The sequence below is a fragment of the Sorex araneus genome, chromosome 1 (assembly GCF_027595985.1).
Source record: "Sorex araneus isolate mSorAra2 chromosome 1, mSorAra2.pri, whole genome shotgun sequence".
In the NCBI taxonomy this organism is placed as follows: Eukaryota; Metazoa; Chordata; class Mammalia; order Eulipotyphla; family Soricidae; genus Sorex; species Sorex araneus.
Genome location: NC_073302.1, coordinates 242640759 through 242664309, shown reverse-complemented (window position 1 = coordinate 242664309; position 23551 = coordinate 242640759). Strand labels below are relative to the sequence as shown.

The 23551-nt window shown below is 39.4% G+C and overlaps 1 protein-coding gene across 3 annotated transcripts in view; it reads left to right on the top strand.

Moving 5' to 3' along the window:
• Nucleotides 1-23551, top strand: part of CDK8 (cyclin dependent kinase 8) — a 141216-nt gene that overhangs the window by 45480 nt on the left and 72185 nt on the right. For all 3 annotated transcript variants that reach the window (XM_055146973.1, XM_055146968.1, XM_055146962.1), the window contains exon 2: nt 19771-19846. In XM_055146973.1, the coding sequence (XP_055002948.1) occupies nt 19771-19846 (76 nt within the window). The remainder of the gene's footprint in view (nt 1-19770; nt 19847-23551) is intronic.

The window sequence follows — 23551 nt, the reverse complement described above, 5'->3', positions numbered from 1 at the left end:
GGTATACTTCTTGTACATATTGCTTTTAGCGTACTGCTCTTTATGGTCTCAAGGAAAAAAATACATTTTTCAGTGTTTTCAATGGGCATTTCTTAGCACCCTGCTTTCTATCCTCCAGTCTTCCCTTCAGTAGTCCTTGAACTTTAACTTTTATCTCTTTATCCCTGCAAGGCTAACAAAAGCATTTTAAAGTAGATACTATTAAAATAGCATCTTCTGGAGATAAACATCTTCTTGTCATTAAATCTTTAGTTTGTGAATTATCTGCTTTTATTATATAAATCACTTTTATCAGTTTTTCTTATAGTCTTATACCAAGACAGTCTTTTTTTTTTTTTTGTATAATTTAAACCCCCTAAACCCCCTCCCCCCAGAAAAACCTTTTTTTCCAGGGGGGGAAATATTTTATACAAAAATAAAAGATGAGCAGTTCTGTTTGAATTGAAGCAGGTCTAAGACTTTGCCTCGTCCTTACTTCTCTGTACCATTTTCTTTTCCCAAGTGATCTCATTAAATTTTTAGGGCTCTATGAAAGTTTGAAACTTGTCTTGGAAGAAAATCTCACATCAAAAGCTTTGTAGCACATTTGAGGCATATACAGTGGTACAACAAAAAAAAATGAGTGAATGTTTAGGAATGAACTATTATACAATTTAAGTTTTGGTGTACTCTTATATAAGAGGGAGAATAATGACTTCCAAAGACCTCCATGTTCTGACCTTCGAATTTTTTTAAATGTGTTAAGTTACATGGGAAGTGGGAATTGAAGTTGCAGGTGGAATTAAAGTCCATAATAAATTTACTTTAAAATGAGAAGATTATGTTGGATTGCTGGGCAGATAAGTGTTTCTAAATGGTGAAGGAGGAAAATAGATGTGTCAGAAAGATTTGTGATAAGAGATATGAGGTCAGAGTGATACATAGAAGAACTCAACCAGAAACATGTTGGAATAATCAACAAATTTGATAAAATTGATAGATTCTGTTGCAAGATATAAAATTGGTATCAGTTGGATTTCTATGTACTGACAACAAAATATCTAAAAAGAACCGGACTGAACAATCTCTTTAACATCAAAAGCATTAAAAAAAAAAATCAGGAGTAAATTAAACCAATGAGGTGAAAGATATAAAGGTTTTTTTTTGTTTTGTTTTGTTTTTGGGTCACACCCGGCAATGCACAGGGGTTACTCCTGGCTCTTCATTCAGGAATTACCCCTGGCGGTGCTCAGGGGACCATACGGGATGCTGGGATTAGAACCCGGGTCGGCCGTGTGCAAGGCAAACGCCCTCCACTCTGTGCTATCACTCCAGCCCCAAAGATATAAAGTTTTAACTTTGGTGAAATAAATTAAAGAAGACACAAATAAGATGACATGGTTTTGAAAAAATGCATATTTTAAAGATGTTTGTACTACTCAGAGACTTACTAGATTCAGTGCATTACGTATTAAAATTCAAATGGTATTTTTCACATGATAGGAAAAATCAATTGTAAAAGTTGCATGCACCACAAAACAAAAACAAATAAAAATACATCTGTGCAGTCTTGAGAGAACAACTAAGTTGTATATAAACTTGTTTTAGTTTTAGACTCTACAGCAAAACTATAGTAATAAAAATCTAATATTGTACTGACATTAGAATTGATATATAGACCAATGAAATAGAATTTAAGACCCAAATGCTCACATATGCTACTTTATGACTAATAATTACATACTAATATGTATGAATATTTGCCTTAGTGGAGTGTGGGATAAGAAGCTAGAAAAGAGAGTGGTTTGTGTACTTTCAAAAAGGGAATTTTTGGTCAAGTTACACTAAGAATTGAGAACAAGGATTTGATAGCCGACTAAATAGGCGATATAAAGTGATTTTAGATTGGGTAAATGATGAATTACAGAGTTTGGCAAGTTGATGAAGGTGAGACTGAAGATAGGACGACAATCTGGAATTTTCATGGAAACAGATTTACTCTGAATGCTGACTTTGTCATTCTTTGACTTTGGAGATTAGGGAAAAGATCTCTGCAGTTTGGGGGTCGGAGCGATTAGTATAGCTGGTAGGGCATTTATTTACCTTGCATGTGGCCGACCTGGGTTCAATCCTTGGCATCCCATATGGTCCCCCAAGTACCGCCAGGAGTAACTCCGGAGTATAGAGCCAGGAGTAACCCCTGAGCATCGATGGGTATGACCCCCAAAAAAGCAAAGCAAAAAGAAAAAAAAATCTCTGCAATTTTATAGGTGTTTACCCCCATACACACACAGAAAGATGTTATTTTTCTAATTCACCACAGATTGTTTATTCTTTTAACTTCTTATTCATCAGATGTATTAAAATTTAACTTGTTTCTTATTTTATTTAAGACATAACTACTTATTTTTAGCATAGGTCATATTCTGAGAAATATAAAAATGGATTTGAAACCAGAGACATCTCCAGGTTTCTCTAAATATTAATCTTTAACCCAGGGCCTCACATATGCAAGGTAGTACTCTGTTGCTAAGCTGTAATCTCTGGTCTCCAGAATATCTTAATCTCAAAAATGAGGGAGGGAGGGAGGGTGGGCTTATCCAGAAGGTGGGGAAAAGCTAAGAGTATGCATCTCAGGTGGAGATGCAGGTCAGTCTTCAGGGTTGAGAATGAGCCAGTATTATCAATTTAATTATTTGTTTTTAATTCAACTTAAACGAAATACTAGCATGCATGCTATTTTATTTGTTTTGTGTTTTGGTCACACTTGGTAATGCCCAGGGCTTACTCCTGAGTGTGTGTTCAGGGATTATTCCTGGCAGGTTCGGGGAACCATATGGGGTGCTGGGTTGGCCGTGTGCAAGGCAAGTACCTTGCTTGTTGTGCTATCTATCTAGCCCTGTTTGTAATTCTTTGTAAGTCTGCTTCTAATTTAGATCACTGCTTAAGTTAAAAGTAGGTTTAAAGGTGATGGTGCGATAGTACATCTTGGCTGGCTTTGTGGGCTGAAAGGTTTAGTCCTTGGGAACAGTAATGCAATGTTGTCTGGGCCCAATAGTGCTGTGATCACCAGTCCATTTGTGTCTTGCAGTGCAGTGTGTGGATAGAACTTGAAATACAAGATCTACACATAAGCCTTAGACTCACTTTCCAGTGCCTAACATTTAATTTGTCTTAAATGCTTAGTAGAGTACTTGGTATATGGTAATTACTAGTTAATTTATCGTCATCTGGGAATTCCTTTTATTTTCTGCTGCTAGGAAGACATATTTATTATATATTTATGTAGGGAGAAATGGACTTTCTGTTACTTTCAGTAAAGTTGGAGGCAGAGGTATGCTTCCCTCTCCTAGGCAGGGGGAGGGAAGGTCACTCTCCAGGAGTGCGACACATGTTGGACTCTGGAGACTGTAAGTAGCATTCTTTGCTACAGAGAGACCGAGAGATTTTGTTTGTTATTTACCAGCTTTGTTATATACTTTTAAGGCAAATGCCAGTATCCCAGAGCGGTTTGGTATAGATAAAAACTTACCTAGGACTGACATTTAAAGGCTATTACTCCTTTTAGTTTATTGTTTAAAGACTAGCTTAGTAGTTGAAGGTAATTAATTGCCCAGAAACTAGAGTGAGCTGAGTTGGGCCCAAAATAAAGCCCGAACACTTGCCTATTTGAATATTTTTATAAAATGATAAGCAAATTGTAGCCATGTATGGAATACAACACTGTAAGAGCAGTGTTTGCTTAACAATTAAGAAATTTAAACCAGCAGAGAGAAAAAGGAGCTTGGACACATTCCATTTTGGAATCACCTACATGTATCCCAACATGGAAAGCTTAGTTTCCATGGATTTCCCTCTCTTTTTTTTCACATTTCCTAAATGAAACTTCTCTTCTTTCTCTCTGTCTATCTCTCTCACACACACAGAGAAAAAGAGACAGAGAGGTAAAGTTTTATTTAGGAAATGTGAGAAGAAAACAGAGAGAGAGGGAGGGAGGGAGGGAGGGAGGGAGGGAGGGAGGGCGAGAGAGAGAGAGAGAGAGAGAGAGAGAGAGAGAGAGAGACAAAAGAGAGTTTGGCAGTTGGAGGTGGAGTGAAGAGAGTGTGTACAGATGAAAGCATGCTAATCTTCTTGAGCCTGTAGATCTTGTTCCATGGAACTTGGGTAGGAGACGACTCTCGTGCTGCCTCAGGCACAGGGTTCCAGTAACCAGTCCGAGGATACCTAAGATACCCATTTGAGGGTTCTGACTGGGACAGACCTCCAGTGACTAGAGTGTAGATCGCTTCTCTGTAATTTATTTATTTATTTATTTATTTATTTATTTATTTATTTATTTATTTATTTATTTATTTATTTATTCCTTTTTGGGTCACACCTGGCGATCACAAGGGTTACTCCTGGCTCTGCACTCAGGAATCACCCCTGGCGGTGGTGCTGGGATGCTTGGAATCAAACCTGGATTGGCCGCATGCAAAGCAAATGCCCTACCTGCTGTGCTATCGCTCCAGCCCTTTCTCTGTAATTTAGAACTGTAGATCTAAGTTTGACAGCTGCTTTAGATGTTAACATAATATAGCAAACTCAGTTCCATGGGAGTTCAAGTACAGTTTTTTCCTAACAATGTTACAGAAATAGCCAGTTACTAATCTCAGTGTGTGGAATTTTAACATTTAGCAGGGGGAGATAGTTGTTTCCATCAGTGATGAGATTGAATAGTTCTGGAAAATTATATTCCTAATTTTTTTTGAAATACCTTATTGCATATCTCTTGATGTGTAAGATACAGTTCATTTCTGAGAATCAAGTCACTGCCCAGGGAGTTAGAACATATTGTCAGCGGTGAGGACTTTAACTGCATGGGCCTGTGATTTCTGCAATCAATTGTATGATGGTAGAAGAAAGTACATAATAATAAAACATGTTTATCCATATATTTAATATGCCAGTAAATAGTTAATTAACAGAGGCTGCACTTTTGTGAATGTAGCTTGGAGAGAACACATTACTTAAAATAGAAAATCAACCGTATGTTAAATGTATAGGACTTCAGTTTTACTCATTTTATTTTGGAATCTGTGTTTTCAAAGGGCAGATTTTATACTATCATTCAAAAGATTGTCTTTTAAATGATGTAGCACATGAACCTAAGTCCTGGTGCCCAAAGGTTGATTCCAGAAAGCACCTGAAACTGAAAGTTGGACTAGAAAAACTAGGGCGGTCAGTGAGCTCTTATTATAAATTGAGAAAATAGACACATATCAACACACATATCAACAATAGCAGTTCAGAAAAGTGGAGACAAGCAGTGGATTTTACAGATACCCAGTGGGGATGACTTAAGGGCCATTCATAAAGGACCGCGCCTGGGGATGCGGCTTGACGCTAGAGTAGATGCCTCAGATGTCTGAGTCCCTGGGTTTCATCCTGAGCACTGAGAGGGGGAGAAAAAAAAAAGGAAAAGAAAGAATCAGTGTTACTCATCCCTGACAAAGAAGGAAATCTTGGAAGGGCATTTTTTCCCCAGAGTCAAACAAAGACAAACACTGTAATATCACTGACATGTGGGATCTGAAAGAACTGTACTTATATATAGTTGTTGGGGAGATGGGGGGAACTAAGGAGATGCTTAAGAATACAGTAGACAGACGTCCTGGAGATTTATTGTATGTCATGGTGATTATAGACAAGATTACTGTATTATAAACTTCAGTGTTGCTGTGAAGACTTACCTGAATTGTTCCCACCACATATACATAAAATGATAGTCATGTAATGTGTAAAAACACAAAAAAGGAAAAAGGGGCGAGGAGGGGAGCACCTCACCGCACTGGGCACAGGTCACAGGGCAACAGCGCTGTCTCTCCCACCACCCGCGTTCAGTAGTCTCCAGCCTCTTCCCCACCCCGGGGAGATTGATGGCGATGATGAGGCAGGCGAAGGAAGGAATGGAGCCAAGCCGGTTGGTCTCAATCTCAGTTTATTCCAATCTCCTCTCTATACACTCCTGTCTCTCTCTCTGCTTCTTCCCTGAACCCCCTCATACAGCCACCTTATATCCCCCAGCATCAGGGATCAGGGCTTACACATAGGTGTGGTCACAATCAATAGGGCAATAGGGGGTAAAGTTCTTTCCCTTAGGGGATGCTTCTTCTAGGACAGATTCTCTTTCAGCAGGACACCCACTCAAGAGCGGAATCCCATGGGTGTGTTTCTCCTCTCCTTGTCCAACTAACATATAAGCATTCATAATATTAATCATTTTGTATGGACATAGCAAGAGATGCGTTAAGCTTATACAATTGCTCTCCTGGGGTCATCTTGATCTCAGACTACAGTGCTCAGGCCAGATTAGTCTTTCCTATCCCTAGCAGGGTCCTAGTCTTGTCGTTGCTTTTGGATCATGACATGACATGTATGTGACCAAGCTCTTAACATATAGTTAAGCATTAGGCACTTTGGTCAGGCCCATCTCGATGCCATCCAGGGTAGCACATAACTCACTGCTTGCCCTGGGTCCTTCCCGTCCCTCATCGGGACCCTACTTTTGGGGGTGCTAGGAAGTAAGGGCATCTGAGTCTTAAGTCGAGAAAGCAGATGCCTGGGAGTGAATAATATTTGAAGCCAATTAAATCCCATGTTACCAAAGCATATTAACAACTGTCTTTTTTTGTCCATACAAAAAGGACATTGTTTTAAAGTAAACTATTCAAAAGACACAAGGAGAGGAGAAAAGGCAATATTAGCTTACAATACAAGTTCACTGTCCTAGCAAGGTCTGACCTTACAAATTAACAGAGTCTGATTAGGGGAAGCTGATTAACTAGTAGAAGTGGTTACAGATAAACAAAGGAATGGAAGTGACTTGGGAGCACTTTGATGGGTGTGACTGATATACCTAAACTCCTAGTGGTAAGGGGAGCAGGACATACGAATGTAGTCTAGAATTGTTTAGAGATTATTACCAGATAAGCCTAAATTCTATGGCAAGGGAGAAAGGACAAACCAATGATATCCTATAATGTAATATGATTACGATGATAGCTGCTGTAGATGATCACTATTACATTGCAGTAGATCTGTCAGATCAACAAATTGGATGCTTTGGACTTAACAAAGTCAGTTATCTAAGTAAAGTAAAAATTGTTTTGGGGGGTACACCTGCCTGTGCTCAGGGCTTACCCCTGGCTCTGTGCTTAGGGATCACTCCTGGTGGGGCTTGGGGAATCCTTTGGGATGCTGGGGATCAAACCCTGGTAGGCCGTGTGCAAGGCAATTACCTTACCAGCTATACTCTTACTTTGGCCCTAAATAAAAATTTTAAGAAGGATACAGCTGTGAAATAATGCTGTGGTTCGGCATATGAGGCATACACCAAACAGGGTTTTGGGTATAAACTAAACAAGGTTTTTCTCAGCATTCTCAGCATTCTCAGCATCCCTGGAGTCCATCAGTGCCACTGGCCCGAGCTTCTCTGGCTCCTTAGGATCTGAGCAGTGTTGCATCGTTAGGCTTTTGCATTGACCTTCTAGTGGAAACTTGCCATGGGGCACCTAGGCCTCCTAGGCACTGTTTGGGGAACCCCTACCCTCCCCCAATTAAAGAATCAGGAATCAGGATACCTTTGCATGTCTCAACAACTATTTGGGAAACTAGAAGTTCTAGATTAGCTTTGCACTTTACAAAATCATGAAATATTGATTACTCTGTCAGTGAGCATGACTGGAGTTTAAGCTTCATCAAGGAATCTGTTCTGAGGGAGTTCATCTGTTAGTTATACATGTAAAAAAAAAATGATGCAGCAGTCATCTGCTAGAACCAAGGAATTTGCACCCTAATCAGTGTAAGCTTTGCACTGCTTCCTTTTTTTAAAAAAAAATTCTAAAATAATTTTTATGTAGTTGTTTATACTAATTTATTACATTTAATATTCCAACACCAATCCCACCACCATTTACACCTTCCAACCATCATATTTCAAATGTTTCCATCCTGACCCCCAAACCCTGACACCAAGCAGGACCTAAATAATTTATTTTGTATTGCTGGTTATGAATAATCTGCTAAAAATGACCCAAAAAATTTTTCTTAGGGGAAAGTGTGTGAAGGTTGTTGTAATTCACCCTGGAGCCTTTAAGTCCTTGTATAAGATATTACTAACATATTGTTAAAGGTTGAGCCTTGTGTACCTACATATATTAAAAATAAAAATAAATGTATATATAATTTTTTTCCTCCCTGAGATTGGTTGCCTTCTACTTTATACCCCATCAAATGTGTGCATCAGTGGTGTAGAGTACAAGATGTGGCAGAGCCGTGAATGCGGCTGCATGCTCCAGGAATTCTAAAATTTTAAATACTGCTTAGGTTTAAAAAACGTTTTTTTTTTTTAACTTGATGATGACTTTGGGGTTTGGAGGCATTTCTGCTGCATGTCGCTCTGTGTTGCTCTTTTCTGAGAGATTTATTTGTGAGTCTCTGGATCATGGCTCTTAATAAGCCTCAAGAGGCAGTTCCTGGGTGTGACTGCCAGGCTACCGGAAGCACAGGAAGATGTGGGGAGGTCACTCATTCCCAACTCCCTGAGAGCCTGGAGATTTCAGTTACAAAACCCGCATAACAGGGTTTTTCAGCGGATTCACTCATAGATGAGGCTTGTCTGAGTATGTGGAGATCAGCCGTGAGCATGGAGGCGATTGGGTTCTGGAGGTTTCTGGCTACCAGGACTCTATTGGAGCAGGGACGGGAACTCACTCGTCCCCCTCCAGGTTACCCTGAACGAGACAGCTTGGCACGGTGGTCCTGAGACAGCTCTACAGAGACATCTGTGCAGCATGTCTCTTTGTGTTGCTCTCTCACACTGCTTCTTTAATGGAAAAAAAACATATTTAAGGAAAACAAAACAAAAAAATAGCTGAATGAGCCATTTTATTTATATTGTAAAAGTTATGAATGACACAAAGGACATTGTGTTAAATTTAAGATTTAGTTAATCTTTATTTGTGATCATTTGGAAGCACATCACAAATGACTGTCAGTGTATTTTGAAGCTATATGGTACTTCCTTAAAGAGAAATGCCTGTAAGAAAGGTACATTGCAGAATGAAATTTTATTGATTGTGTAGAATTAATCTGTTTGATCCCCCAGCTCTGTAGAAATGAGAACTGAACCATCTAACTTACTTTAATGTGATTCATTTGATGTTTTTAGTGATCTTAATATTTTCAAGTAGGTATATATCTTAAATATGTATCATAAGGCCTCATCCATATTTTCTTTTATTTTTTTGCTTTTTGGGTCACACCCGGTGATGCACAGGGGATACAGGGGATACTCCTGCTCTGCTCTCAGAAATTACTCCTGGAGGGGCTGGAGAGATAGCACAGCGGGTAGGGCGTTTGCCTTGCACGCGGCCGACCCGGGTTCAAATCCCAGCATCCCATATGGTCCCCTGAGCACGGCCAGGGGTAATTCCTGAGTGCAGAGCCAGGAGTGACCCCTGTGCATCGCCAGGTGTGACCCAAAAAGCAAAAAAAAAAAAAAAAAGAAATTACTCCTGGTGATGCTCAGGGGACCATATGGATGCTGGGAATAGAACCCAGGTCGGCCGTGTGCAAGGCTAACTGCCTGCCTGCTGTGCAATCTCTCCAACCCCCATATTTTATTCAAAAAATTTTGTTTAGCTTTGTTTCGGGGAGGCATTTCTGGTGGTGCTGAGGGCTTACTTTTGTCTGTGTTGAGTGATCTTTTATGCTGGATCTCAGGGCCCATATGGGGATCTGGGGATCAAACTAGGTTGGCTGTGCACAAGGCAAGTGCCCTATGTGTTCTACTATCATTTAGGCCCAGATCTTAGCCATATTTTATTTTATTTTTTGCTTTTTGGGTCACACCCGGCGATCACAGGGGTTGCTCCTGGCTCTGCACTCAGGAATTACCCCTGGCGGTGCTCAGGGGACAATATGGGATGCTGGGAATCGAACCCGGGTCGGCCGCGTGCAAGGCAAACTCCCTACCCGCTGTGCTATTGCTCCAGCCCCTTAGCCATATTTTAAATAAGTTTAATAAAATGAATTTTGAAGAAATCTTTTTTAAGATTTTAAGTAGACTTTAAAAAATCTTTTTTAAAAAATTGATTTTTAAAAAGATTCTAAATAAGACTTTCTTCCTAAGTAGTCTTTGATCTTGCTTCAGCTCTTCAAGGTACAGTTATCACTCACTTTGAACACTATCGTGCACTAATTTATATAGTCTGATTATTTTGGATCATGAAACTAAGGAGCAAATCTTTTTTATCTCTAGCATGCCTTTTTACTAAAGAGTGACTGGATGGATAAAGGCGCTTTGTAAACCGAAATCACAATTACATGGTGATTTGCAAGAGGAGGTCATGATCTAGAGGAGTTATCAGGGACAAGGAGCTTGTGCCTTGCAGGCATGGGGTGGATTGTAAATTCAGATGGCCTGTGATTCATGTTGTACTGAGGTCAGTCTGGGCAGCTCTGCCCTCTGTGATCCCCAGTGCTGCAGGGAATTTCTGGCCCCACTGGAGTGAGATGAGTTTTGGCACCACAGAAGGGAATCTACATCCTGTAAGATGTTGCTGTGCCAGAACCAGGAAGTGGGGTCTCTGATGGAGCGCGTCTATGAGCACTGCAGTGACCTTGGGGAGCATCACAGCCATAACTTGTTTGTTGCGGTGTGCAAGTACTGCACTTAAACGAGAACAAGCCTCTGTGAGCACCTGAGTGAGCACTGCAGTTGAGTGTGCAACACCACAACCTGTATACGCCATTTGGTGAGCACTCCAGTTAAGAGCTAACAACATGTGAGCACCTCAGTCAGGTGTGAGTACAATCTCCGTCATCACAATAACGAAAGGAGAGGGAGGGGGAAATAAAAAGTAAAGAGCCCGGCTAGAGTAATGCTAACATAGCGGATAAAGCTACTTGCCTTGCATACATGTGGCCTACTTTGTCTTGAACAGCTAGCACCTCATATACCCGAGCCTCGCCCAGTGATCCCTGAGCACAGAGCCAGCGGCAAGCCCTGAGCACAGTCAGGTGTAGCCCAAAAAACAAGCAAAAAAAGGTTTATATTTTGATAATCAAACATCTTTTTGCAATCTTTAAAATATTCTTCACTTTTCTGATAATTTTATAAAAACGTGAAACATATAACTTGGGTTGGGGAAAAGGACTAATTACAGATAAGAGTTTATTTTTCACTAGGAATTCTATATGCCGAATTGGCCATTTTAAACTAAGTTAAAGTGGGATTCTTAGGAGGTAATTGGGCGTTTGGTTTCTCTCCCACCTCTCTCTCTATAGAGCACAAAGTCTAAGATGTTATTCTCAAAGAGTAGGGGGTAATAGAATTTGTTATATTCCTGGGTTATCAGTTCAACACCACTCATATCAAACTCAGACTTACTCTGATCTCACTTTCTTTTTGTTTTTGTGCTCTGTTCTTTTAAGTCTTACAGAAATCTCAAGAGATATAGTGGATTTTAAACACAAGTGTTTTAAATGTATTTTTGGTACAGTGAGTGCCCATTATGTTTTCCTAGAAAGGATACTATGAATCTACTAAAGGTTGTTACAAAACACATTTTTAGAATAGGGGCAAAACTTAGCAGTGTTGCATAGGCAGTTCTTAGTGCTGCAAACTGGATTGATGTCCCAGTGCTGCTTGAGGGCCACCAGAACCACACCTTCAGGGTGGGGCATGTGTGGCCGCTGGGGCTTGAATTCTGGTATCACACATCCTAGCCCAACCCCTGACATCCTTACTAAAATATTAATGTTGTAAATATATCTTGTTTTGCCAACTAGGAGTTTGGTGTAAAGTATATTTGATAACAAAGATAAGTGTATGTAAGGACTACTGATAACTTCAGGTAAGGAACTATAAGTGACCATATGTGAGTGTAGGATGCTGTTCAGATGTTAACCAAATTCACTGTATTTAGGTTTTCAGGTCTGCTGTTTGTGCCCTTACTGCTTAGTATATGACCTCTTTTCTAAGATCAGTAAAATACAAAGGTCATCCACACCTGGTGGTGTTTGAGGGTTCCTGAGAGTGCTCAGGAGAATGTATTAAGGACCGAACCCTGATATCTGCATATAGAGCATGCACTTAGCTCATTGAATATCTGCACAGAACTTCTCTGGCCTTTTGCCTCTAAGCCAACTTTGCTTGTGTTTTTCTCCTGTCCTCTGTATTTTCTTTTTTTCTATTATGATGGATGATATATTTCTCCTTCTGACCCTGAATATAATTTCCCCCTGACATTTCAGTTTCTGCTTTGAATTTTTCCTCTATCTCTATCAGCACTTTCTTTTTCTGGGTTCTTTCTGTCATTACTTGACAACATTCATGTTTCTTCTATTAAAAAATAACAGCAGGAAACCATTTTTATTTTTTACTTTGTGTATTCTAGCTGCTGACCTTTTTTTCCCTTCAAAGTATCACCTACATTTATTATTTCAGTTTATGTATGCCCCGTTCATTCTTTAGCTTTCTGCAAATAGATTGCCATTATGTTACTGCAGCTTTTTTTTCTGATCCGCTATCCACCAGTGACTTCCTCTTTGGTAAATTAAACTTCTAAGTGCTCATGTTATTTCCTTTGCTATCTTGCTTTTTGTTTGTTTATGGTACACAGCTGGTGGTGCTCAGGGCTCTGCCCTCCGGGATCACTCCTAGTGGTGCTTGGTGGGAGACCATGTGGGATGCAGGGGATCAAACCTGGGGCAACTGCCATACCTACCTGCAGAACTATTTTCCAGTCCCCATTTTGCCCTTTTAAAAATCTTTTCTTTGCAAGTGCCAAAAACCAAACAATGACAATAAAACCCATCCTACCAATTTTTTTTTTCTTTTTGGATCACACCCGGCAATGCATAGGGATTACTCCTGGCTCATGCACTCAGGAATTAACACACCCTTGCAGTGCTCAGGGGACGGAATGGGATGCTGGGAATCAAACCTGGGTTGGCCGCCTGCAAGGCAAACACCCTACCTGCTGTGCCCTAGCCCCCATCCTACCAATTTTATTTTCCTTGACTGTTCACCTCTTTGGCCACATTTCATTTACTCTTGTGGCTCATTGTTATATGTGGTTATAGTAAATCAGGTTCTTCAGCATTCTTTTGAGCTTTAGATGTTTGTTGAAGTTGCCACCTCCACTTAGATACCTCATAGGTTCTGCAAAGTCAACCTATACAGAGTAGAACTGTCATCTTTCTGTTCCGTAAGTAATTTTCAGTGAATAATGTTATTAACCTGTTGCTCAAGGCAGAAACCATTATTTAAAAAATAAAAAAAATTATTTTAATATAGACAGTACCCACGGCAGTTCATACAATCAATAAGCATAAAATTCAATTTTTATGTGAAAATTGCTTTATCTGATCATGGGGTGTTAAGTCCTTGTCTAAGAATTAAGTGCTGTTTGTTGCTAGTTGAGTCGTTTGTATTACTGCTTTTGTTTGTTGAGTTTATTTGGCTTCTGTGTTACTTGTCATCTACTTTGGTGTGCTCCTACTGAAAATTCAGCATTGAGGAATTAGGAGGTGTTGCGCAGCTGTATGTGCAACTGCATGGTCCATTGTTCTTAGGATCTATTGTCTTGGGCCAGTGAATTGACATAAAAGCCATTATTTTTATTTTATTTACCTTTTGCTTTGGGGCCTCACCTAGCTCTGACCAGGGTTTACTCCTTGCTCTGTGCTCAGGGATAACTCCTGAAGTGACTTTAAAAATCAGATGGGGTGCCAGGGATTGAACCTTGGTTGGTTGCATGCAAAGCAAGTGGCCTTACCCACTGTACTATCACTCTGGCCTTGGAAACTACTCCCCCTTCCACACCCCCTGTGGTTTGTATCACTGAATTTCAAAGCTACCAAGTTATTCAAGGTTGAGTTATAAGGCATCAGTCCCTTCACCAGAGACCACTTTCCTCCACCAATGTCCCCAGTTTCACTCCTGGCCCTCATACTGCTCCTATGGCAGGAACTTTATACCTCCTATCAACTTTCCGTATCCTCCTGAGTGACCATTTTCTACATCATTGTTGTATTGTACCCTTCCCTGACCCGTTCCCACCCCCCCTATACTCAAGTGACAGTCTTCCTACTGGAAACTGGTTCTCATGCTCATTGTTTCTATTGCCTTTGGGTATTTGTTATTCTCCTACTATGGTCATTATTTATTTATTTACTTACTTGCTTATTTATTTATTTATTTAGGTTGTCTGGGCTGGAGCAATAGCATAGTGGTAGGGCATTCGCCTTGCACGCAGCCAACCTGGGTTCGATTCCTCTGCCCCTCTCGGAGAGTTCGGCAAGCTACGAAAGAGTATCTTGCCCGTATGACAGAGCCTGGCAAGCTATCTGTGGCGTATTCAACATGCTAAAAACAGTTATAGCAAGTCTCACAATGGAGACATTACTGGTGCCCACTCGAGCAAATTGATGAACAACGGGATGACAGTGACAGTGATTTTGGTTGGCTACACCCAATGACCCAGTGATGCTGAGGAATGACTCCCTTTTTTTTTTTTTTTTTTGGCTTTTTGGGTCACATTCAGAGATGCTGAGGGGTTACTCCTGGCTCTACACTCCAAAATTACTCCTGGTGATTCTCAGGGAACCACATATAAGGCAACGTTGCATTACTGTTCTAGCCCCTTTTTCTTTATTTTTTAACCCCTTCTCCTTATCTTCAGTATTCAGTCAAGTGCTGTTGCTATTGCTTCACATCTCTGCATCTATGTTGTGTAACTCCCCTTTTTTTTAATCTCATGAATAATTTTATTTCTTTTTTGGATTTTATTTATTTTTATAAAGATGTTCATTGTAATTTATTTCATTCAATATTCCAACACCAATCCTACCACCAGTACACCTCCCCACCACCATCTTTCAAAGTTTCCCCCCCACCCAAAGCCTGCCCCAAAGCAGGGCCTAAATAATTTATTTTGCATTGCTTGTTATGAATAATCTGCTAAAAATGATCCCAAAAAGTTGCTTTACATGAAAGTGTGTGAAGATTGTTGTATCTCACCCTAGAGCCATTAAGCCTTTGTATAAGAGATTACTAACATGTTGTTACAGATTCAGCCTTATGCATGTATATATAATTCCATGCACCGGCCCCTTCCCCCCATCCCCCCATTGTAAAGTCTGCTTTATATCCTGTCAAATGTGGTTTGCTACTTTTGGTACATCAACATCAGGTGTGTAGAGTATGAGATGTTGCACGGCTATAAATGTGGCCGCATGCTCCAGAAATTTTAAAACTTTTAATAGGGTGATACAGCTGGAGTTAATTTTTTAACTGGATGGTGACTTTGGGGTCCAGAGGCATCTCTGCAGCTTGTTGCTCTCTTCTGAGATTTATTTGTGAGACTCTGGATCATGGCCATTAATGAGCTTATAAGGAACCAGAGACAGTTTGTGGGCATCTCATGAATAATTTTAACTATTTACTTTTTAACTGGTTTCTCTGCCTCTTGTTTTTATTTACTTCTCCTATTCATTCAGAAGGCAGCCAGATGTTTTTATGGCTTTCCAAAATAAAATCAAATATACTGTTGTAAAATTATTTAATGGAGTGCTTCTTCTTGGAATGAAGTAATGCATATTCTAGTTCCTAGTTCTATTCTCACCTCATAGCCAGTTGTTTTCTGTATTTGTTCTTAATTAAATGCTTTTGACCTACCAAATACTTCACATCTTCATACTATTTTTAGTGGTGGGGATCATTCCTCCTAATTGGTGTTCAGAAGACCCAAATGATTCTCAGTGAATTGGGTGTTGGTTCTGTGGTTAAGTCAAAGCATGAAGTGTTACCTGGGTCCTGTTGTCAGAGCCTACCTTGGTCACAGCCGGTGTTCCTTAAGTGTCTCCAGTCCTACACCAGACAGTGCTCAAATGGCCAAGGGGGAGAACCAGGGTATGGCTATAATCCTATAGTCTCAGTATTTCTCAAAATGTGATGGGGAGGGGGGCGTTCTGATATTCCCAAAATCTTTTCATAGTCTACAGCTTTTCACAGTAGTGTTATTATTATTTGCTTGTTGCTGATTCTAATGAATATACAAGGTGTCATAATGCATAGATGCCATTGATCTGGCTAATGGGTGTGTATATTTTAAACTCATGTTTTAAACTTTCAAATAGGTAAATATTGGTAGGTCAACAAAAACTTTTTAGAATCCTCAACATCCAAATAGAGTAGAGGGTATTGATTCAAAAAGATTTGAGGACTGCAGTTAGGTCTATTTTATTAGATGGTATTTTTTTTTCTTTTAAAATTTTATTTATTGGCTTTTGGGGTCAAACCCAGCGATGCTCAGGGGTTACTCCTGGCTCTGCACTCAGAAATTACTCCTGGCAGTGCTCAGGGGACCATATGGAATGCAGGGGATCGAACCCGGGTTGGCCAGGTACAAGGCAAACGCTGAACTATTGCTCTGGCCCTAGATTGTATTTTCTTTGAAAAGCTTCTGTTTTATCTTCTACCCAAGTACTTCTTGTATATTCTTCACTGTGATTTGTATTTTGTGCTATCATAACATGTATTATCAGTTTCTATTGTGGTACCTTTATTTTTTATTAAACCAATAGAAAGGAACTTTTGTATCCCCAGTACTGGTACATTTCTAAGATACTTAGTAAGTTCTCAGTAAACGCATATTGATTAAATCTCTTTGAAGATTTCAAAGATGAGGGCAACAGGTTTTAAATTGTAACCATTTGTACTTTAGTGAAGCACTCATCTTTTTGAAAGCAATAGAATTCCCTCCCTCCCTCCCTCCCTCCCTCCCTCCCTCCCTCCCTCCCTCCCTCCTTTCTTTTCTTTCTTCCTTCCTCATTTTTTTTTATTGCATCACCATGAGTTAGCCATTCATGATTGTGTTTCAGTCATACAGTGTTCCAACACCCATCCCTCCACCAGTATACATTTCCTAGCACCAATGTCCCCAGTTTCTCTCTCCCTCTCTCACCCCTCCCCCTGTCTGCCTCTTTGGCAGGCATCTTTCTTCTCTCTCATCTTTCTCCCCCCCTTCCCCTCCCACTCTGCACTCACTTTTTGGGTCCACTAATATCCAAACAGGCTTTAGAAATCAGTTTTTGTTTTACATGTGCATACATACATTGGAAAGGTATACCTATTTGAGTAGCACTGTAGCACTGTCATCCATTGTTCATCACTTTGTTCGAGGGGGCACCAGTAATGTCTCCATTGTGAGACTTGTTGTTACTGTTTTTGGCATATCGAATACACCACGGGTAGCTTGCCAGGCTCTGCCATGCAGGCGGGATGCTCTCAGTAGTATGCTGGGCTCTCTGAGAGGGATGGAGGAATTGAACCTGGGTCGGTCACATGCAAGGCATACGCCCTACTGACTGTGCTATTGCTCCAGTCCTGAGTAGATAGAATAAATATATCATGGTTAGAAACTTTTTTTTTTTAAAGTGAAGCAAGATTTTATTGAACAAAATTTACTTAGCTGTGAGGGAAGAACAGTGAGAAATACATATTCAAGAGAGAATATGGGGTTCTACAGAGTAGAAAAAGGCAGAAAGAGAGAGATACAAGTTGAGGCTTAGTACATGGGCTTTAAAGAGCAAACCAAGAACTCCACTTCTTGAAAACCACTTTTATTTTTTTTAAATTTTTTTATTGAGTCACCATGTGAAAAGTTGCAAGGTTTTCAGGATTAAGTCTCAGTTATATAATGCTCGAACACCCATCCCTTCACCATTGCACATATTCCACCACAAAGAATCACAGTATAGCTCCACCCCGCCCCCCCCGCCTGTGTAATCGATAAATTTCACTTTACTTTCACTTTGATTACATTCAATATTTCAACAAAACTTACTATTATTGTTTGGAGTTTCTCCCCCCTAAAGTCGAACCTGCTGAAAAGGAAGCATTTGATAATTTGTTTTCCATTGCTGAGAATGAAGAGATATGAGGTCGAGTGACCGCACTAGTGAAAACCACTTTTATTGAGGTACTGGGATTTGCAGTATTGTTAATCACACTTTCCATGCGTCTATCATTCCAGTACCACACCCATCATTTTCATCCACCAGTGTCCTGAGAATTCTCCAAGGGCCTGTCATCCTTATGCAAGTTGGTTCTATAGAAAAAAACATTCTGATGATTTTGACTATGTTATTCCCTTACTGTGTTTCTGTCTTATCCTACATATCAGCGATCTTTCTCTTTTTAAAAACCGTGGAGGTAGTAGAGACATCTATACACATATAGTAGGTCTAATTTGTAAACCAATGATGAACTTTTAAAAAACTTTATTTTATTTGGTTTTGGTGTCAACTGGACTTGCTCAAGTCTTACCCTCCGGCTCTGTGCTTAGGGATCACTCTTGACAGGTTTGGGGAAACATGGGGTATGGGGATTGAATCGGGGTCAGTCCTGTGCAAGGCAAGTACTAACTCTCAGGCCCCTCAGAAACTGTATCTTTCTTTTTTAAGGATATATAAATTGAATAAAGGTAATATGAATAGTTCTGTGCTAATACATTTTACAATTTATATGAAAAGAGCTAAATCCTACAAATATGCAACATAGTAAGAGTGAAGAGAATTAAGAAAATATTAAGGGGAAATCTGAATAGGCTTATAAAAATATATTTTATTCAAAGATGGAGAACATTCCCTTTATATTAGAAATGTTATTTAGAGTGGCTGGAGCTATAGTACAGTAGGCTAGGTTGCTTGCCTTGCACGTGCCCGACCTTGGTTTGATATCTGGCACCTATTATGGTTTCTTGAGCACCAGCAGGACTGATCCCTGAGTGCAGAGCCAGGATTAAGCCCTGAGCACTGCTGGGTGTGACCCCAAAATTAAAAAACATAAAAGAAATATTACTTATAGATACTACTTAAATATCAAGATTTATAAGTAAAACATTGTAATTAAATTCTCTTTAGGGGGCTGGAGAAATATGGGGAGGGCATTTGCCTTGCATGCAGCAACTGGGGTTCCATCCCCAGTGTCCCATATGGTCCCCCGAGCAATGCCAGAAGTGGTTCCTGAGTACAGAGCCAGGAGTAACCCCTTTGCATCACTGGTGTGACTCAAAAAGCAAATAATAATAATAAAATAAAAAATAAAACTTGTTACAAACATTTTGGGCTGGAGTGGTTAGCGCAGCAGGTAGGGTGTTCGCCTTGGATGTGGCTGACCCGGGTTCGATTCCTCCGCCCCTCTCAGAGAGCCCGGCAAGCTACCGAGAGTATCTCACCCACACGGCAGAGCCTGGCAAGCAACCTGTGGCGTATTCAAATATCAATATTTGGTGTATTTGGCATATCAATATGCCAAAAAACAGTAACAAGAAGTCTCATGATGGAGACGTTACTGGTGCCTGCTTGAGCAAATCGATGAGCAATGGGAGGACAGTGACAGTGACAAACATTTTTTCAAAAATCTCTTAATCTTGTATAGGGCAACCATAAATGCCTTGCCATATTAAATGGAGGAAGTTCATTTCTGAATTTTTTGTGTCTTCAAATAGCTATTGTCTTGGATAAGTCTTTTTATTCTTTTGAATCTAAGTTCCCTCATCAAATAATGGGATTGAATTTATTCTGTCTGGCCTTTTTGTTGTTAAACATGAAATGTGTTCTATTTAACATTTTGTGTTTATTTATGAAATGCATCAAATGTGTATTAACTATGATTTGTATTTTTTTTAGAAATTATAAGCACAGATATATCTTATTAAAATAACTTTGTTTTTTCAGGAAAGATGATAAAGACTATGCTTTAAAACAAATAGAAGGAACCGGAATCTCAATGTCAGCGTGTAGAGAAATAGCGGTAAGGAAAGCTCTTTTTATTATAACTGTTGTTGACTGACTTATGATTGTCAATTATGTAGGTTTTTAAGTTGCATTTGTCACAAATAAACGTATTAGTTAAAAGTTAATAAATAAGTGTATTAGTTAAAACTTTTAATGTAAACTTCCTATAGTATATATTAACTTAGGTTATTAGGTTATATACAAAGTAGGACTGGAGCAATAGCACAGCAGGTAGGGCATTTGCCTTGCATGTGGCCGACCCGGGTTCGATTCCTCTGTCCCTCTCGGAGAGGCTGGCAAGCTACCCAGAGTATCCTGCCCGCATGGCAGAGCCTGGCAAGCTGCCTGTGGCATATTCGATATGTCAAAAACAGTAACAAGTCTCACAATGGAGATATTACTGGTGCCCACTTGAGCAAATTGATGAACAGCAAGACTACAGTGCTACAGTGTTATGTGCAAAGTGAGCATTATAATTCTCTGGCCCCCAAATATATAATATATATAATGTATTTTTTTTTTCTGAAGAGAAGTAAAGGTGGCATGTATTTCTAATAAAATTTTCCCATAAATTTACCCATTTGGGATTAAGATAATCTTTTTATAAATACTTTGGATGCTTTTAAGTAATTATGAGTACAGTTTCAGTCAGGTTAATAGTGATGTTTATGCATAATTTCTTTCTTTTAATAGGATGAGATTATATGAATTTAGAATGACACTTTGCTGTTGATTTTTACCGTAACTTTTTTTTTTCTGTTGTTCTTGTTTAAAATTTTATTTTATTAAAGCACTGTGAATTACACAGTTATTCATAGTTGGGTTTTTGACATACAGCATCCTATCACCAGTCCTGACATCAGTGTCAGTTTCCCTTCACCAGTTCCTCGGATCCTTCTCCTATCCTTCCTGTTCTTTAAGTATATGAAATCATGTAAGTTTTTCTTTTAGAAGTATAGGTTTCCATATGTAATTTGAACCTTATTCTGATTTAGAAGATAATACGTTTAGTTCTTTATTAAATAATTTTTCACACATATAATCTGAACATTACTTCTTGGTGATTTCATTTCCATTTTTAATATGATAAATTATGGGTCACATTAGTTTTTCGGGTTATAATCAGAATATCTAGAATGGATATTAATGTCTTTGATTTTATTGCTTCATTCCCTTATATCTCATCTTAGATAAAGGCTATTATAATATGGATATGAATTTAAATAATTTTATTCATTTATTAGATTTAAAACATTGGGATTTTAACTAATATTCATATATTGTATATCTTGTTGACAAGAATTAGAGAAGGTAAAAGTTAAGATACAGAACTAGAAAGAGGACCTATAGGGTTCCTGATGTAGCTAATGATACAGTGATCAATAAACAGATTCTTTTTTAAAAAATTAATTTATTTTTTAATTAGTGAGTCACCGTGAGGGTACAGTTACAGATTTATACATTTTCGTGCTCGTGTTTCCCTCATACAAAGTTCGAGAACCCATTCCTTCACCAGTGCCCATTCTCCACTACAAATTAACCCAGCATCCCTCCCACCCCCCAATCTCATCTCCCCCCCACCCCACCCTGCCACTGTAGCAAGGTATTCCCTTTTGTTTTCTCTCTCTAATTAGATGTTGTGGTTTGCAATAAAGGTGTTGAGTGGCCATTGTGTTCAGTCTCTAGTCTACATTCAGCACGCATCACTCTTCCCCTACATGGCCTCCAACCACATTTTACTTGGTGTTCCCTTCTTTATCTGAGCTGCCCTCTCCCCAGAATGTGAGGCCAGCTTCCAAGCCACGGAGTCAACCTCTTGGTACTTATTTCTACTATTGGGTGTTAGTCTCCTACTCTGTTATTCTATATTCCACAGATGAGTTCAATCTTTCTATGTCTGTCTCTCTCTTTCTGACTCATTTCACTTAGCATGATACTTTCCATGTTGATCCACTTATATGAAAATTTATGACCTTATTTTTTCTAACAGCTGCATAGTATTCCATTGTATAGATGTATCAAAGTTTCTTCAACCAGTCATCTATTCTAGGGCACTCGGGTTTTTTCCAGATTCTGGCTATTGTAAACAGTGCTGCGATGAACATATAAGTGCAAATGTCATCAACTATACTTTTTTTGCTTCTCTGGGATATATTCCCAGCAGTGGCATTGCTGGGTCAAATGGGAGCTCAATTTCTAATTTTTTGAGAATCGTCCATATCGTTTTCCACAAGGGCTGAACCAGTCGGCATTCCCACCAGCAATGTAGAAGGGTCCTTTTCTCCCCACATCCTTTCCAACAGCGGTTGCTTTTGTTCTTTTGGATGTGTGCCAGTCTCTGGTGTGAGGTGGTATCTCATGGTTGAATAAACAGATTCTTAAATCATTTAATAATAAGAATATTAGGTCAGCACTATGATAGAAATATATAGAGAATGGTAGAAGATGTATAGGAATATTTCATTTGAATGACATGAAAGCATTAAGGTATGAGGTTATGGCTTTTTTTTTTTTGGTCTTGGCATTTTGTAACCAAAGGTATGCCGTATTGGAATTCTATTTTGTTTAATTAATAAGTTTTCTGTATACTTGAATTTGCAGCAAGATACTTGTGTATTAATTGTCAGTTCTATTAAGTTTTACTGAATATATTACTCAGTAAATTCTAGTGAGTTTTAATGAATTAAAAAGCCATTAAGTGCTAGAGCGATAGTACAGCAGATAGGGTGTTTGCCTTGCACACAGCCGACCCCGGTTCGATCCCTGGTATCCCGTATGGTCCCCCAAGCACCACTGGGAGTAATTCCTGAGTCCAGAGCCAGGATTAAGTCCTGAACATCACAGGGTGTGATCCAAAAAGCAAAAAAAAAAAAAAAAAAAAAAAAAAAAAAGCCATTGAGTGGGTTACAATGGGTAAGGCGTTTGCCTCACTAGAAGCCTACCTGGGTTTGATCTTTGGCATCCCATATAGTCCCCAAGTAGTGCCAGGAATAATTCCTGTGTGCAGAATCAGGAGTAAGCCTGAGCATTGCTGGGAGTCACCCGAAAAGAGAAAAATAAAAAGTCATTGAGCAATACTCATTGTTGTTAGATGGTAGTGATTACTTTAGAAAGGGACAGAAAATTTTAGAAAGAGTAGGAGATAAGGGAACTTTCAAAACTCTACTAATGTTTTGTTTCTTAATCCAGCTCTGAGTCTTATTGTTTAATATGTGCAAACTCACTGAGTTGTACACTGGTTCATGTACTTTTCTCATTTGTACTTTTATAGTGTGTCAGAAATCTTCAAAATAACTAAAAAAATTGCTAATATAGAAATGTGGCTAGGCATAAAATGAATATGAAAGATTTTTTTTTTGGGGGGGGGTCACACCTGGTGATGCACTGGGTTTACTCCTGGCTCTGCATTCAGGAATTACTCCTGGTGGTATTCAGGGGACCGTATGGGATGCTGGGAATTAAATCCAGGTTGGCTATGTGCAAGTCAAACTCCCTACCCGCTGTGCTATCACTTCAGCCCCATATTTTTTTAAATTATAATTTAGATAATATGGTTTTAGTAGTTTTCAAGTTTATAGGGCTGGAGCGATAGCACAGCGGTTGGGCATTTGCCTTTCACGAGGCCGACCTGTGTTCGATTCCCCCGCCCCTCACAAGAGCCTGGCAAGCTACCGAGAGTATGGAGCCCACACGGCAGAGCCTGGCAAGCTACCCGTGCATA